This window comes from Cucumis sativus, chromosome 1, assembly GCF_000004075.3.
Source record: "Cucumis sativus cultivar 9930 chromosome 1, Cucumber_9930_V3, whole genome shotgun sequence".
NCBI classification, from domain to species: Eukaryota; Viridiplantae; Streptophyta; class Magnoliopsida; order Cucurbitales; family Cucurbitaceae; genus Cucumis; species Cucumis sativus.
Genome location: NC_026655.2, coordinates 31,901,601 through 31,917,356, shown reverse-complemented (window position 1 = coordinate 31,917,356; position 15,756 = coordinate 31,901,601). Strand labels below are relative to the sequence as shown.

Genomic DNA, 15,756 nt, shown 5'->3' with positions numbered 1-15,756 from the left:
TTCTATATATTTTATGTATTTCTACCGTATTGAAGAAGTCTAATTATTTAACAAAATTTTCCAAAATTATAGTTAGTTATTGTTTTGAAATGAATAATTAAATTTAAATGATAATATATTATTAGAATAATACAAATAGAAAAACTTAGTTCTTTGACATCCTCATGCCACTTTGTTATATTTTCGAAAATGACGCTTTTGACCGTTCTCTCTTTAGTCTCCTACTTTTACATTCTTCATTTTTGAATCCTCACCAATTTCGGCATCTTTTTTATTAGGTTGATTACTTGCATTAGACATCTAAAAAATCTATAAATGAAGGAATATACATAAACATATTTCTATATAAAAAAATAGGCAAAATAAAATTAAGAAAAAAATTAGAAGAGAATAAAAAACAATTTGATTTTTTCTTCACACCCATAACTTTGTGTGACTTACGAACATAATAGAAAACAAAGAATGAGATATTTATATCCAAAATTTGAAAAGGGAAAAGAATTTGAAAGGTTGAAAGAGATAACAAAATAATTAGTACGAGAGAAAGAGAATATGAATAGGTGAGAGATAGAGTGATTTGAATGGTTTTATAAGATATTTAATTTTTAATTAGTTTCTAAAATGTAAATGAAAAACCATTTACGTTCCAACTAATTCTTACACGGACATAACTTAATTACTTTAATTTCACTAAACTTAAATATAATTAATTCAAAAAGTGGTTGGAGAGAATGAGTTCCACAATGAATTATATTAAAAAAATAAAATTAAAAATAAATTTACCATAAAATCAAAAAGTGATTTGGAACAAATAAAAATTAAACTATGGTAAAATCAAGAAGTGATTTGGAACAAATAAAAATTAAACTAAGGGTATAATGGAGAGAAAAATGTTTCTCCACATTGACCCTTTTATATATACTATAGATATAAAAACATACGTATATATATCTTAGTTTTTCATTAATTAACGAATCATCCTATTTAGTCATAGACGTATCACTTATCTATCATGTTTATACTTCATAGATAGTGGTTATCGGTAATAGCTTTTATCCATAAGAGTCATTGAAGGATAGACTTGACATCTTAAAATAATTTACCAATTGACTTGTCAATCTTTTCTATCTTTGTATTATATTTTTTTTGTTTATTTTTTAAAAGTGGTATTTGGTATGATTTTTACATTGTTTATGGTAAGAAAAAGGTAGAAATGGTCCTATTTAATTTTAATCAATTAGTTTGGTTTTGAGATGGGTTAAATCATTTGATTTATTTGGTCAAATTTAGTAGGTTTCTTAATGATTAATTTTCTTATAATTATTCAGTCTATAAAAGTAAATTGCCTGAGCTTTTTCAACTTTTTTTTTTTAAACAAAGGTAGAATATTCAACAAAGAAAAGAAGAAGAAGAAGACCTTAGAACATGATGTGAAGGTATAGAAAGACATATCCCAATAAGGTATGAGATAGAACAACAAGCATGCCAAACATACACACAAGGAGGAAGAAATGACCACCCACCCACACATCCACACAGCCCCCAACCAAAAATAATATTGAAAAAAATACACCCAATTGCATGCACGGTAAAAAAAAATTGTATTGAGGAAGGTGGACGATAGATTCGTTGATTTAAAAGTTTATGTTATTCTTGCTTAATGTGATAAAAAAATCTTATACCATCTCACACTTTCTAAATTTGAAGTAGCAAGCAATTACCTACACTAATATCACAAATCTAAGTCAATTTTGAAGCCTAATAGAAGATCTGATAGGTAGATCAGTTACCCATGGAAGCACCTAATTCCACATATTCTTATTAAACGAGTCATGTTTAAAAAATAATGGAATACAAAAACTTATCTACACTACTAAAAAGCTTACATAGCTTTGAGAAATTCTAGTGATCAAGTTGATTACGAACTCGTGTATAAAACACGTACCTCAAAGAAAGCCAATCCAACATTCTCACCAAATCATAGAACTAATATGGGAGTCAAAATATTTAGTCCTCCTTTTGAGACAAATTGAATACTAAACATTTACCACAAATAAATACATACACACCGACAAATTTAGTATAGATCCAACTCTCTTTGAATTTTATCGTCTGTATATAGTATATATAAAGAAAACTATCTAATTTTTATACTTGTAGGTAGCTTACGAGGTTATTTTGTTTGTTAGCCCTCTTCAAACCAGGTTTGATCTTCGTATAGCTTGTGAGGTAGGTTTTTATTTCTTTTTCTTTTTAAGTTTGTTATTTTATTTATATACATTCGCTTTAATATTTAAAATCGTTCTTATTTTTTGTTTTATTTTTTTAAATTTCTTCTTCACCTTCTTGTTGGCTTCAACTTTATTTTTTAATTTATGAGATAAGTTTTGTGATTTATTTTTTTCTCATTTCCATGTTTGTTATATTTATTTTTATGCATTTGGTTTTAATGTTTCAAATCATTCCTATTTTTTGTATGACTTTATTTATTTTATACCTATTTTATTAATTTTTGAAATAATTTATGGATTTTAAGTAAACTTGTTGGGTTGTTTAAGTTATAATATTGTTGTTATATGCCAATATATTGATTTATTCTCCTTACAATGTTATGTTATCGTAGATTTAATTTGAAATCTAAATGAAGAAATATTTTTTTAAAAAATTGATGGGTCATCATCTCTCGTGAAGAAAAGTAATAATAGTTATGAGAGGTACATAAGTAAAGTTCAAAGATTTACCCGCAGATCTTGGTCTAAGAATTAGAGAATTTCTAGATTACAATTGTAATATTCAAGATGAAGTTCGTAGAACATATCTACAAAAAGGACATTGCCAACCTCAAAGTTATACTTCTCGGTTGAAGAAATTTAGTTTACTAAATATCTTAATTAGTTGGAATATAGTATTTCAAAAAATGCTACCTATTGTTTATATTGTTATTTATTCAAATCAAAAGTTGGAGAACAACTAGAAACAACTAGAACCTGACCAAGAATTCTAATTTTGGTTCGAGGGAGGCAAAGACGAAAATCTCAAGAAATCACAAATATACATCATTATCATCTTGAGATTTTTTTATGCAGTTATTGACATGCAACTTCAAGAGTTAAATAATCGTTTCACTAGAAAAAAAAAAGTATCGAGTTGCCTTCTTTGTGTGGCATGTCACAATTCGAGCAACTCACTTACTGCTTTTGACAGAAAAAAACTCATTTGCCTTGCACAATTTTATCCTAGAGATTTTTCAACTCACTTAAGTTTTTATAATACTCATAGCTTGTTATTCTTGAAGATCAACTTCAAAGTTATATCATTGATGTGTGTTGAGTTAATAAGTATTGGTGATCTTTCTAAATAATGATGACAACAACTAAAGATAAAGTCTACCAATTAATCTATCGGTTGCTTACCTTAGTATTGATCTTACAAGTTACGACTACTGTGGAGTGGACATTTTCTGCTATGAGCATTATAAAGACTTAGTTGCTCAATCAAATGGGAGACCAATGGATGAATGATTGTCTTGTAACATATATTAAGAGAGATTTATTTGATAAAATAGAAAATGAAGTTATTATGTATCGATTTCAAAATATGAAATCTCGTAGAGGACAATTGTGATGTACGAAAGTCACTACATTAAATTTTAAATTATTTTAACTGAACTATAAAATCTCATGTCAATAAATTTTATGGATCCACCTATTTACATTCCTTGACATAATACAGTAACAATAAAAGAGAAAACCATGATTGCTTTATAAATTTTTCTGTTTGGTTTGTGACTTTATTTAGAAAAAGGATTCAACCAAGTTTTATACTTATAAATATTAGTAATGATCCACGTGTGATTTACATATTTAAGAATTTTATACTTTATAATTTTATTTTTTAAGTTAGAAAAGATTTAGTTTATTAATTATAAATCATGCTTATGAAATATACTAAAATAACTTTGTATTTCATAAATATATATAATCTATTTCTTTGAAAAAAATACGATAAAATTAGTAATGGACGTAAATATTACAATTATATAATATACTACATGGATCACATCCATACATAAATGATACATGAATGAAGAGATTTCGACGTGCAACTACGTACATAAAAATAATCAACATAAACTTAAACTGAAAGAGCTATGTCCCAAAAATGGAAGAACTAACCACTTAAATTCAATGAGTTATTACATCTCTACTATTCTGACATTTTTCAAATCGTGCTTACAAAAAAGAATTGTATGGAAAAAAAAAAGTAGAAATGTAAAATTTCTCCTCTCTTTTCCTTTCTAAGGTTATTTTGAATTCCAACAACAATCAATAAATTTCTTTTAGTATACAACAATGGTAAAAGTGAGTAATCTAACGGATCAACCTCCAAGGAAGAATACCATGTCATATACAACAATTGTATATCACCATACACTATTACGCAACGTATAAATTACATTTCATTATTTGAATAACATAAGCTAAAGATAAATTAAAGAAAAGAAATGTGGGAAATATGCGAAACAGATGTGAATTAAATCTTTGGGAATAAGCAAATCCAAAAATACAAAAGAAAATACAAACAACATACGAAATAGATCCTAAAATATTTGCATACAATAGAAGTAGAGAGGCACAAAATAGTTTCCCTAAAACAAAAACAATCCCCACACCACACACCACACTCCTCCCCACAAAAGAAATGGAAAGGGGAAAAGGGGAAAATGACACTTGGACAATCCAAATTGAATCCTTATATTGCAATGCTATAACTATATGCTATAAATGCTACCCATTCACTTTCTTTTCCTTTTCAAATCTAAATTTATATTTAGTATAATAGTGTTGAATAGACAATTCAAAACAGTATCTCATTTTTATATTACATTGGAAAATAAGTATTAATGCCACGTCATTTCCTATAAATAAAATTCAAAAAGAAAGAAGAAAGAAGAAATGTTACATCATACATTAGATTTTATTTAACACAAACCCCACTTTAAAGTATAGTTTAATTATGTAGTTATAACTTTTCTCTCTCTGTAAGTGTATTTATATCATTTATAGACTCTTATGGTCAATTACAAAAATGCACAAATCAAATAGACATTAGGGATTCTTTTAATTAAATTTGAGGGTTATTCATCACATTGTTTCCTCTATTTTAAGCTAATTTTGTGACATTTGTTTAAAAGTATAATTTTGTTAGGTAATTTAAAAGTCAATTTCAAATTTACTACTAAGAAAAGTTAAAAAGTTTGAAGACCATATTTAAAATAAAAACTTGAACAGACAAAAAAAAAATGATGCCAACTCATATGGAAAAGAAACTATGAAAACATATATATATAAATATGGATAGACAAAGGGGTTTACACTTTTTACACAATTTAAAGTATTTATGATTTTGATTGTACATTATTAGTTTCATATTTGTTATGATTATGAGGAAAATTCAAATGTTTGGCCTCCATCTTACTTGTTCTTGTTTATGTCAACTATAGTTTCATTTGTAAAAATGGAATTAGAGGGTAAGAAAAAAGAAAAGAAAAGAGAGGGAAAGTAATAGGGGATGGGGATGGGGAAGTGTGTAAAATGTGAAAGGTTTGACGTGACCAAAAATTTAGCATATAAACGTGAGAATAAAAGTAAAGGATCTTAAACCAAACCAATTTGCATTAAAATATAAAAAGAGTTGAGAATAATCAAAACCACAACGAGAGAGACCAAACACAACAAAAGGAAATAAATTTTTATTTTTCTCATACGTTGCTTGCCTTCGCCCATGGCCTACTCTCACAATTAACTCACCTTTCTCCTGTTTTTCGCTAATTTCCAGAATTTTAATTCCCACCTTCTCTTTTTCGCCGACACACTCTTACTCCATTTCCCCCCCAAGCTTCTCTCTCTTCATTACTCTTCACTAAGCTTCGAATCTCTCTCTCTCTATAGCTGTCACTTTCTTTTATGGCGATGTTTCTTCCCACTCTCCACCGATCTCTTCTTCAACTACTACCCCTACTTCTTCTCCCTTCACCCCTCTCCTTATTCTTCTCCTTCTTTGCTTCTTTCTTGCTTCTGCATGCTTTAAACCCGTAGCCAACTGCTTTACACGCCACCCCTCGAATGTTTTTGGTCTTTTAATGGCTTTCCGGGCCTTTTTCTTGCTCTTCTTCTTCTTCATCTTTTGTTCTATTCCATTTCTTCGTGCTCATACTGATGCTTCTGATGGTGGGTATTGCTTGGATTTTGTTTTTAGCTTTTCATTTTCTTTGATCGATTCTAGTTTCACCTTTCTGCTCTGTTTTTTTTTTTTTTGTGTCTGGGTTGGTGGATTTGGTTTTGTGGTGTGGTTGTAGGAATGGAGATTGTGAAATTGGTGATCTGGGTTTTTTTTTCGTTTTCAATGTGATTAATGTATGTTTTGGTTTGATTTGTTTATTCTTTTTTTATTTTCACTGAGCTGTGTTGAGCTTGGAGAAAACCCAGTTGAGTGAAGGAAACTGGGGGGGAATAAATATTGGTGTTGTGGGTTTTTCTTAAATGCTCATTGGTATTTGACTAATAGAGAAGATTTAGCTTAGTTACTGAGATTTTTTGCTGCTTTCTGATTGAGTTTTTCTTCCTCTGCTTTCTGATTGAGTTTTTCTTCCTCTGAGTGTTGCTTTTGTATTGGTGTAGTTCAAGCTTTGCAAGTTATGTACACCTCATTGGACAGTCCTCCTCAGCTCACTGGTTGGATTGTTAGTGGAGGCGATCCATGTGCAGAATCATGGAAAGGGGTGACTTGTGAAGGGTCTGCCGTTGTCTCCATGTGAGTGATGCTGATACTGATGAATGATGATTCTTTTTGTCTTCAGTCACTTGATTGCTTTAATCGAACTAATTATTGCTTATTGCAATAGTGAGATTTCTGGGTTAGGGCTGAATGGAACGATGGGTTATGCGCTTTCAAGTTTTTTGTCACTGAAAAAGCTGTGAGCAAACTACCACGTATTCTTTTGTTTTTGATTTCATATAAGGTTCCAAAATTTTTCTATCTGTATGTGCTATTGACTTGTGATGTGGTCGTCTGTGTTTTCAGTGATATGAGCGACAACAGTATTCATGACGCAGTTCCTTACCAATTGCCGCCGAACCTCACGAGCCTGTATGCTTAATTATGTTTTGATTTGTTTGTTTCATTCTTGTTTAGTTGCTTACTTCTGATCCATCATATTTGCAGAAATATGGCAAAAAACAGCTTAATTGGTAATCTTCCTTATTCCCTTTCCACCATGGCTTCTCTCAATTATTTGTGAGTGATTCAATAGTTCTATAGATCTGTCAGTATTTTTTTTATGTAATTGCATTAGAATTGGATCCCCCTGACTATGTTTCTCTCTCAAAACCCTGGTTTAGGAATATGAGCCACAATTTGCTATCTCAGGTGATAGGAGATGTTTTCACCAATCTTACTACCCTCGAAACCTTGTAAGATTCTTCTTTGAGTCCTCTTTTCTATTTTTCTTTTATTTTTTTTTTGTATTAAATTGTTTGCTTGCTATGCCATGCTTCCATTTTCATTAATTTTAATGATGGCAATCATGTTAATCATATCTCATTGTTGGATCCGTCATTTCAATATGTATTTCTTTTAGAATCCTGGGTAATCAAATAACCAGAATACCCCTTAAAGTATGTCAATCTGAAACCATAATAAACCTCCATGGTTCTGACAGAGTGGGGAAGAAGTAAGGTGCTTCTCAACCTTTGAAGACTTCGCTATTGGTCACTTTAAGCTTTTGTAACTCATCAGGTCATTGAAATTTGTATTTGAACCTAATTGGCTTGAATATATACCTTTCTGGGTTTTGGTAGAGTTGAAGGAGATTGGATTTCTCTCTCTTTAATTTTTTTGATTTTTATTTATTTTAAGAATAATTTATTATATTGTAATTCTTAAAACCTTCCCAAGCATATAATAGTTGATTTAAGTATTTGAAGTAAAGAATATTTCTTTCTGGCAGAAAGTGAAATTTAGCTGTTTCTTGAGTTTTGAGAACTTCTGTAATGAGTCATTACTGAATCCTCAGAGTTGGTATCCATGCTCATGAGAAAAACAACAGCTGAATTTAATTCTCAATTGATTAATGCACCAAAATTTCTGTTTGTTCTTTCAGGGACCTTTCCTTCAACAATTTTACTGGGGATCTTCCCAAGTCCTTGGGAACTTTGTCCAATGTTTCTTCCCTGTAAGTTTTGTAACACCTGCATTCTTTTCCAAAGACTTTTGAAAAACTGAAGTCGACATTTAAATTCTATTGGTCCTTCACACTATGTAGGTTTTTTCAGAACAACCGATTGACTGGCTCTCTCAATATTCTTATCGATTTGCCTCTGACCACTCTGTAAGTTCTAATGTTATGTGGCTCTAGGTCCAGTTGGCAGTTATCTCTCTTCCTTTTCTTATTTCTTTTTTCTCCTTGCATTACAGAAATGTAGCAAATAATAATTTCAGTGGATGGATACCTCAAGAACTGAAGTCGGTTGAAAGTTTCATGTCAGTGATTGCACATTCTTCTGTTTTGCATATTTATTTTGATAGATTAAACTGTTGCATAACATTTTTAAATACATCTTCTAATTGTTCTACATAAAACAGTTATGATGGAAATTCATTTGACAATAGTCCTGCACCTCCTCCACCGCCTTTTACCCCACCTCCTCCTGGTAGATCTCGTAACAGCCCCAAACATCCTGGGTCTAGCGGTGGCACCCATACTGCACCAAGTTCTGAGGGCAGCTCATCCCACTCGAACAAAGGCTTGCCAGTTTTGGCTATAGTGGGGATCGTTTTGGGTGCTATAATTTTTGTCCTCATTGTGTTAGTTGCTTTTGCTGTCTGCTTCCAGAAGAGAAAACGAAAGAACATTGGCCTAAGAGCTTCCAGTGGAAGGCTGTCTATTGGCACTAGCGGTAGGTTCTATGCCATCTAACTTTGTAGGACATTGTATTAGTATGATTCAATTGGATTATGCGAATATCTTATTCTAATATTTATTTCAGTGAATGCTGAGGTGCAAGAGCATCGTGTAAAAAGTGTTGCTGCTGTTGCCGATATTAAGCCTCTTCCTGCAGAGAAAATGAATCCTGAGAGATTACAAGCAAAGAATGGATCAGTCAAAAGAATAAAAGCCCCTATTACTGCGACTTCTTACACTGTTGCTTCGCTTCAAGCTGCAACAAATAGTTTTAGCCAAGAATGCATAGTTGGTGAAGGTTCACTTGGCCGTGTTTACAAAGCTGAGTTTCCTAATGGGAAGGTAACTTCCTCCTATCATCAATCGTAAATACAAAACAAAAAAATGTTCCATTGGGTGGAACATCGGAAGTTAAGTTCTGCTTTCATCCTATCCTCCTAACAAAAAGTGCTGAACTCGTTCAATCTGCCAATTAGTTTCTATTGCATTAGTAATTATGATCAATTTTGGCTTAAGTGGCAATTCATACAAAGTAAGCTTTATGTAGCTACTGATTAGGAACATGAAGCAAAAACAGCATTTTGGTTGGGTAGCTGAACGATCATGATAACTACAAACTACTTGATGAGTATTGGGATGAAGGTAGTTGATTGTTGAGTATGACCGTTTATTATATATGTTTAATGTTCTTTATCAAATGTAGAAAGCGAGTGAGCAATAATAATACCTAGAGTCAAAGGTTTTTTTATCTTAACCTGATTTGTTTCCTTGTAGTTTTTTCTTTATACATTGAGCAACCTAACCTTCCTTTTATTGGTAATATTTATCCACGTCAATGTGAGTTAATTCCTCTTTTTCTTTGCAATGTAGACAATGGCGATTAAGAAAATCGATAATTCAGCGCTGTCACTTCAGGAAGAAGACAATTTTCTTGAAGCGGTTTCAAATATGTCAAGATTGAGGCATACAAACATTGTCACACTGAACGGTTATTGTGCAGAGCATGGTCAGCGTCTTTTAGTTTATGAGTTCATTGGACATGGAAGTTTACACGACATGCTCCATTTTGCTGAAGAAAGTAGTAAGACACTGACTTGGAATGCACGTGTCCGGGTAGCACTTGGAACTGCTAGAGCTTTAGAGTATGTTGAGTTCATTACAACTTAACCAGCATCTCTTTGAATGTGTGGGAGCAAAAAGTTCTTCCAATTTTCTTCTGATTTGAATTTTTTTGTATTGTAGATACTTGCATGAGGTTTGCTTGCCTTCTGTTGTACATAGAAACTTGAAGACTGCAAATATATTGCTTGATGAAGATCTCAATCCCCATTTGTCAGATTGTGGTTTGGCTGCTTTAACACCCAACACAGAGCGGCAGGTTAACACTCAGAGAATTCTTATTCTTTCAGAGCTTGGAAATGGGTTTTCATGTCCTTCTAAGCACATTTTTCGTGATGGCTACGGCTTAATTTCTAACCAGATGTTTTATACATAAATGATTCTTCCAGATTTCTACTCAGATGGTTGGTTCATTTGGTTATAGTGCTCCAGAATTCGCCTTGTCAGGAATATACACCGTCAAGAGTGATGTGTACAGCTTTGGGGTGGTGATGTTGGAGCTCTTGACTGGCCGAAAGCCACTTGACAGGTAAACTATTTTCCTTTGCACCAAGTTAGCTACACGTGATTCACATCCATTTCTTGCTGACACATCTGAGTAATTTCTTCCATTCCCTTCATTTTGTTCAGTTCCAGAGTGAGATCAGAGCAGTCACTCGTTAGATGGGCGACCCCTCAACTTCATGATATCGATGCCTTAGCAAAAATGGTTGATCCTACTTTGAATGGAATGTACCCTGCGAAATCTCTGTCACGCTTTGCGGACATCATTGCGCTCTGTGTTCAGGTAAACTTTTGGGCAATCAACATCTTAAATAAAATGAAATCAAAATTTTCATCTTGAGCAGTACTAGTTATTCAAAAATGTTCGTTCATAATCTTCAAATCCTTTGCAGCCTGAACCCGAGTTTCGACCTCCCATGTCTGAAGTAGTACAAGCATTGGTGCGTCTAGTGCAAAGAGCCAGTGTGGTAAAAAGGCATTCAAGTGATGAGTCGGGATTCAGCTACAAAACACCCGAGCATGATGCAGTTGAGTTGCCATTTTGAGGTTGCCAGAGAAATTCAACTATGGAGAGCTTGGAATTTTGAGTAAAAACACCTAGGAGGGCGGAGGGCAGTCACAAACTGTTCAGGGCTGGGATGAAACAAAGCTTTCAATCAGGTGAGAAACCAAGCCAACTTGTATCTATATCTTGATAAATGCAAGGTATTGTAATTAAAATATTTATTCTCTTGTTGCAAGTTTTATAACTTATGGCGATTCTAGAGTGTATAGAAGGGAAATGATTTCTATATAGAAAGCTTCTGTCTTTCCTTCAATAATTTGATGTGAAGTGGAGACCTTTTTCCTTTTTTGTGAGGGCATAATAAAATTCTCTTTGTTCTGAGTAATTGAAAGCTAAATTTGTTGGACTCTCTGGACCCATTATATTGAGCAGCATAAATACACCCATATGGAGTTTAGGGCAAATATTCAAAGAATTAATTTATACTCTACCCTAAAATTTCATTTTACTATAACTTTTACACATGCACACTTATTATTATTAATTTTTGGTAGTAGTATAAAACCTTGTTTTAAATGAAGGAATTATTGTGAATTGGTGAAAAATGTGAGGATCCAATAGATAGCATTGTTCTTTTAATCTTCCTCTATCTTCATACTTATTTAGAAGGAATCACATAATAGTTAATTTTGCTACTTTGAGCTGACTTTAACCATACGAAAGTTAAAATAGTTATATATTACTAATTTTGAAATTTTTAACTAAAAAAGTTAACAAAGTGTCTAGGAATGATAGATTTGTAGCAGTTTTATGCTTTTTTTTTCTTTGTTAAGAGAAATCATCTTCACTTATTTGTATAGAGAGATAGTGAGAGATGATAAAAAGTTAAGAATTGGTGTTAGTGTCAAAGTGTGTACACGTGAAGGTTGCTTTACTTTTAAAAAAGAGATCACAATGTAAAGCTAAATAACAAAATGACAAATCTGATGCACTATTGCTATGTTCTGCTACCCTTGTCTTGACATCAAAAGTATGATTCCATAATCAGAACACCCCTTTTTGGCACTCTGCTGTCTTGGTTACCTCAATCCTCACTTCCCCTCTGCTTCATAGTTCCAAGGACTTTGCACTATGGGTTTGGTTACCTCAATACTCAATTTCCGTGCGCTACAGTTCTCAATTTTGTTCTTTTTTGCTCCAATAATTTATCGGTTTTGTAACCAAAAGTTGTTCTTTTTATTTTTTTTTGTTGTAGATGTCAAGTGTTCATAATTCTCTAGATTTTACAACGTTAGTCGTTATTCCAAACAACAGTGTTTGGTGAATCGATCACTCCATGACTAAACTAACATTAATTTTTTGTTTTATTAACTCTTTACATCGTGATACTTAGTCCTGCTAAACATGTTCCCACTGCTTGGAAAACTATTTTTTATGTTGGGTTTACAATAAACTCTCCTACTTGTGTTCTAAAGTGTGTTAATGGGTTGAGCAATAGGGCAGACATTCAAATTTACACATGGGAAAACTTTTTACATGCTTTTCCAAACTCTTTTTACAAGTGCACCTTATCGAGGTTGCTATGTGTTAGTTTGAATCTATCCTTAACAAAAGGATCCTTCCAACAACATTTATTTATTTCATCAAACTTTATTTATAAGTTATGGTATATATATTTTTAAAATGTTAAAAATTTAGGTTGGGTTGGATTGGATGAATTCGGTCTTTGTAATCCAAATTCAACCCAATTCAAAAAAGCATAAAAAGATTCAATTCAAACCAACTCTTACAACTTATGTTAGGTAGTTTGAGTTGTCAAATTATTTGAACACTTAATCCACAACTAATTAGTCATTAGAGATCTAATTACCCTTGAGCAGTGAAAAATTATACTTTCATATTCATACTAACTTCATTCGATGCACTTTTATCTTCGTGGTTTTATGGATTTTTATAAGAGGTCCTTGCAAAAATAGCAAAAAAAATTATAATAGTATTAGTTTTGAGCGTGAATTCGAGTAACCTATAGTTTTTCTAGTACATAGTATAGAAGAGAAGTTAGAAGCTCTAATTGGTATGCTTAGAAAACTTATTCCATTGTCCATAGTTTCTATGCAAAATGTTTAAGTTGAAAACAATTTGAATTAGGTGAAAATTCAAGTACTGGAAGCTGAAGGATTGCTGGAATTCACAAATTGGAGTAACTTTTGTTTTGGGGAAAAGTTGGATAAATTGGTTGAGAATTAAGTCTTAATTTCTCCATGTAAGTTGTAGAAGACTTAAAAATAAAGAGTTAGGTATAAAGTTTACTTAATGTGCTTAATAATTGATTAAGTTATGAGCTACTAAATTTAGAATTGTGAATATGGGATTTGAGGTTGTAGTTTGTGAAGAGTTTAATTATGTTATTTAAGTTAGAAGTTGAAAATGACATCTTTTTTATGTTATAGTCTGTACGTCATGGAATCACTAGGAAACTTAGGATTGTGATACCAAGTTATGGTTTGTTTTGGCATACAAAGAGAAAATTGGGCAAATCTATAGATCAAGGATCTAGCCAACAGTTTGTGAGTGACAAAAATGAGTTTTAAACGAATTTCTAAGCTTGATGTTCTTAATTAAATATATTTTAGCATGCTTTGAGTTAAAATATTTTGAATATACTAGATTTATAAATGATTTAGAAAGCATGAGCTTCGAGTTTAGAAATGAGTTATGAGCAAGCATGTTTGAGTTGAATTTATCTAAAGAATTCAAGTTTGAACAATGTTTCTTTAAACATGGAATTTATGAATATGTATTTGAATGTTGAGTTTGTGAAAGTATTTTTGTAAATAATTGTTTAAGAAAAACTAGATTTGTAACTTGCTTGATGCAAGATACTTATATGAGCCTGCTACTTTAATTGAGTTAAAGTTTTGCAAGAGATTGATTAATATATTTTAGTCTATACCTAAGATGTCCTAAGTTGGTAGTAACCTACGAGGGAGATTGTCTTATGCAAAGAGGTCATGTAACGAGGATATCTAGTAGATGCTTAGAGTTTCCATCACAGAGACTAGATAGAGATGAGAGTCTCTATGGACGCCTAGATTTTCCATCTCATATTAGCTATAACGAGATAGTGTACCACTGGTACCTAGAGCTTCATCCCGTAGATATACAGAAAGTCAAGGTATAGCAAGAAAGAAAACAGAAAAATTTAAAAGTTATGCTTTGAGAAATGAGTTGCCTTGCTAAGTTTATTTATTCACTCATTCATTTATAAGTTTATTTATTCGCTCATAGTTGCTTTCAAAAATGCACTTGAAGTTGATTTATAAAGTTCTATACTTTTCAAGTTTTTGATGTTTTTTTTGTAGTGTGTATGTTCTTGTTTAAGAGATAGTTTAAGGTTTGGGTTAAGTAGGGTCGACATGTATCTTTAGGAGGAGAGTGACACTACCATCTCGAGCCTAATGAGAAGAGGCTCAGGCTGGGGTGTGACACTACTAATAGTGCGATCCATCAATTTTTTTAATATGCTTTCGCTTTTTAGCATCGATTGATTGTTTGTCGTCATTGTCCTCTAGACACTTTGACTGATCATCACGAGCGAAATTTCTATCACCCACATGTCCTTTTCCTTTTCTTGATTCTACACTAAATGTACATTCAATCTTTGTTGCAATCAGTGTATGATCATCTATGAATTGAACATGATTTGTAGTATGAGTATTAACATCCACCTCAAATACCTCAAACACCTCAACATCCACGACAACAACATAATCGTTTGATGACTCTACATGTGTACCATGCTAACCAATCCATTTGTATTATCTTTCGACTCTAAAGGACGCATGTTGGTAGTCAATTGACTTAAATCTCAAACCTCATTCAAGACACCATTGTACGCTAAGATTAACTGAAGGTTGGGCTCAGGTGACGATAGTTTAATGTTTTTTGGGCCATTGGAATAGTAAATAACATCGAAGTACTCCTACATTGATGGGATGATATTAATATCTTAAAAAAATTGAAGATCTTCTTGATTACTAATAGCAAAAGCAGATACAAGGGGTTTCACGTTAGACAAGCACCTTAGAATTAATTCATACTTAACAGAATTTATCCCACTAATTCTATAAATTTCTCCTAAAACCTTCTCAACTTTTATACTAGCCTCGACATTCAACCTTTTCATTTGACCTTCGATGTATTTTTTCTCAGTCTCTTTTCATTCCTAACCAAAACAAACAGAAACATGTGACATCTTGCAGGATTATAAAGAAAAATAAAAAATGCACCCAAATTTCAAGGTGAAATCATTACACATTCCGTCGAGATTTGAAATCCTATACGAATCTCGGGCCAAATATAAAACAACTCGGTCGAGATCCTTAAATAAGAATTGAGATTATGTATGAAAATACCTAAAAGAAACAATTGCTAGCATAATCACCATATTTTTCATATCGGGTTAAAAACTTTGTTGGGAGTTGGTATTGAAACTTTTGGAGCAAGCCATTTCAATTTTAATATAATCATAATATTTTGGACATAAGAAATCACATGAAATGTTGGGAACGATCTCTATGAAGATTTATAAAAGTGTGAAATATAAAGGATAAATTGTATGGTTATTGTAATCTTCTCCCTAGAAAGACCCCTTTTGTATTTGGGG

The 15,756-nt window shown here is 32.1% G+C and overlaps 1 protein-coding gene across 1 annotated transcript; it reads left to right on the top strand.

Moving 5' to 3' along the window:
* The first annotated feature begins 5,804 nt into the window (after positions 1–5,804).
* Positions 5,805–11,496, top strand: LOC101216091 (protein STRUBBELIG-RECEPTOR FAMILY 8). Its single transcript, XM_004145384.3, has 16 exons — positions 5,805–6,230; positions 6,681–6,813; positions 6,905–6,976; positions 7,084–7,149; positions 7,225–7,296; positions 7,401–7,472; positions 8,162–8,233; positions 8,324–8,389; positions 8,476–8,541; positions 8,644–8,957; positions 9,048–9,304; positions 9,833–10,104; positions 10,205–10,340; positions 10,471–10,610; positions 10,712–10,868; positions 10,978–11,496. Exons 1-16 carry the CDS (start codon positions 6,143–6,145, stop codon positions 11,128–11,130), a joined length of 2,136 nt encoding a protein of 711 aa, XP_004145432.1. The 5' UTR covers positions 5,805–6,142; the 3' UTR covers positions 11,131–11,496.
* The last annotated feature ends 4,260 nt before the right edge of the window (positions 11,497–15,756 follow it).

Bases quoted from the DNA above. Each gene is read 5' to 3' on its own strand.
- LOC101216091 (XM_004145384.3), top strand. From the start codon at position 6,143: ATGGCTTTCCGGGCCTTTTTCTTGCTCTTCTTCTTCTTCATCTTTTGT. The intron at 6,231-6,680 runs GTGGGTATTGCT...GTATTGGTGTAG, and splicing joins TCATACTGATGCTTCTGATG to TTCAAGCTTTGCAAGTTATG. The intron at 10,105-10,204 runs GTATGTTGAGTT...TTTGTATTGTAG, and splicing joins GGAACTGCTAGAGCTTTAGA to ATACTTGCATGAGGTTTGCT.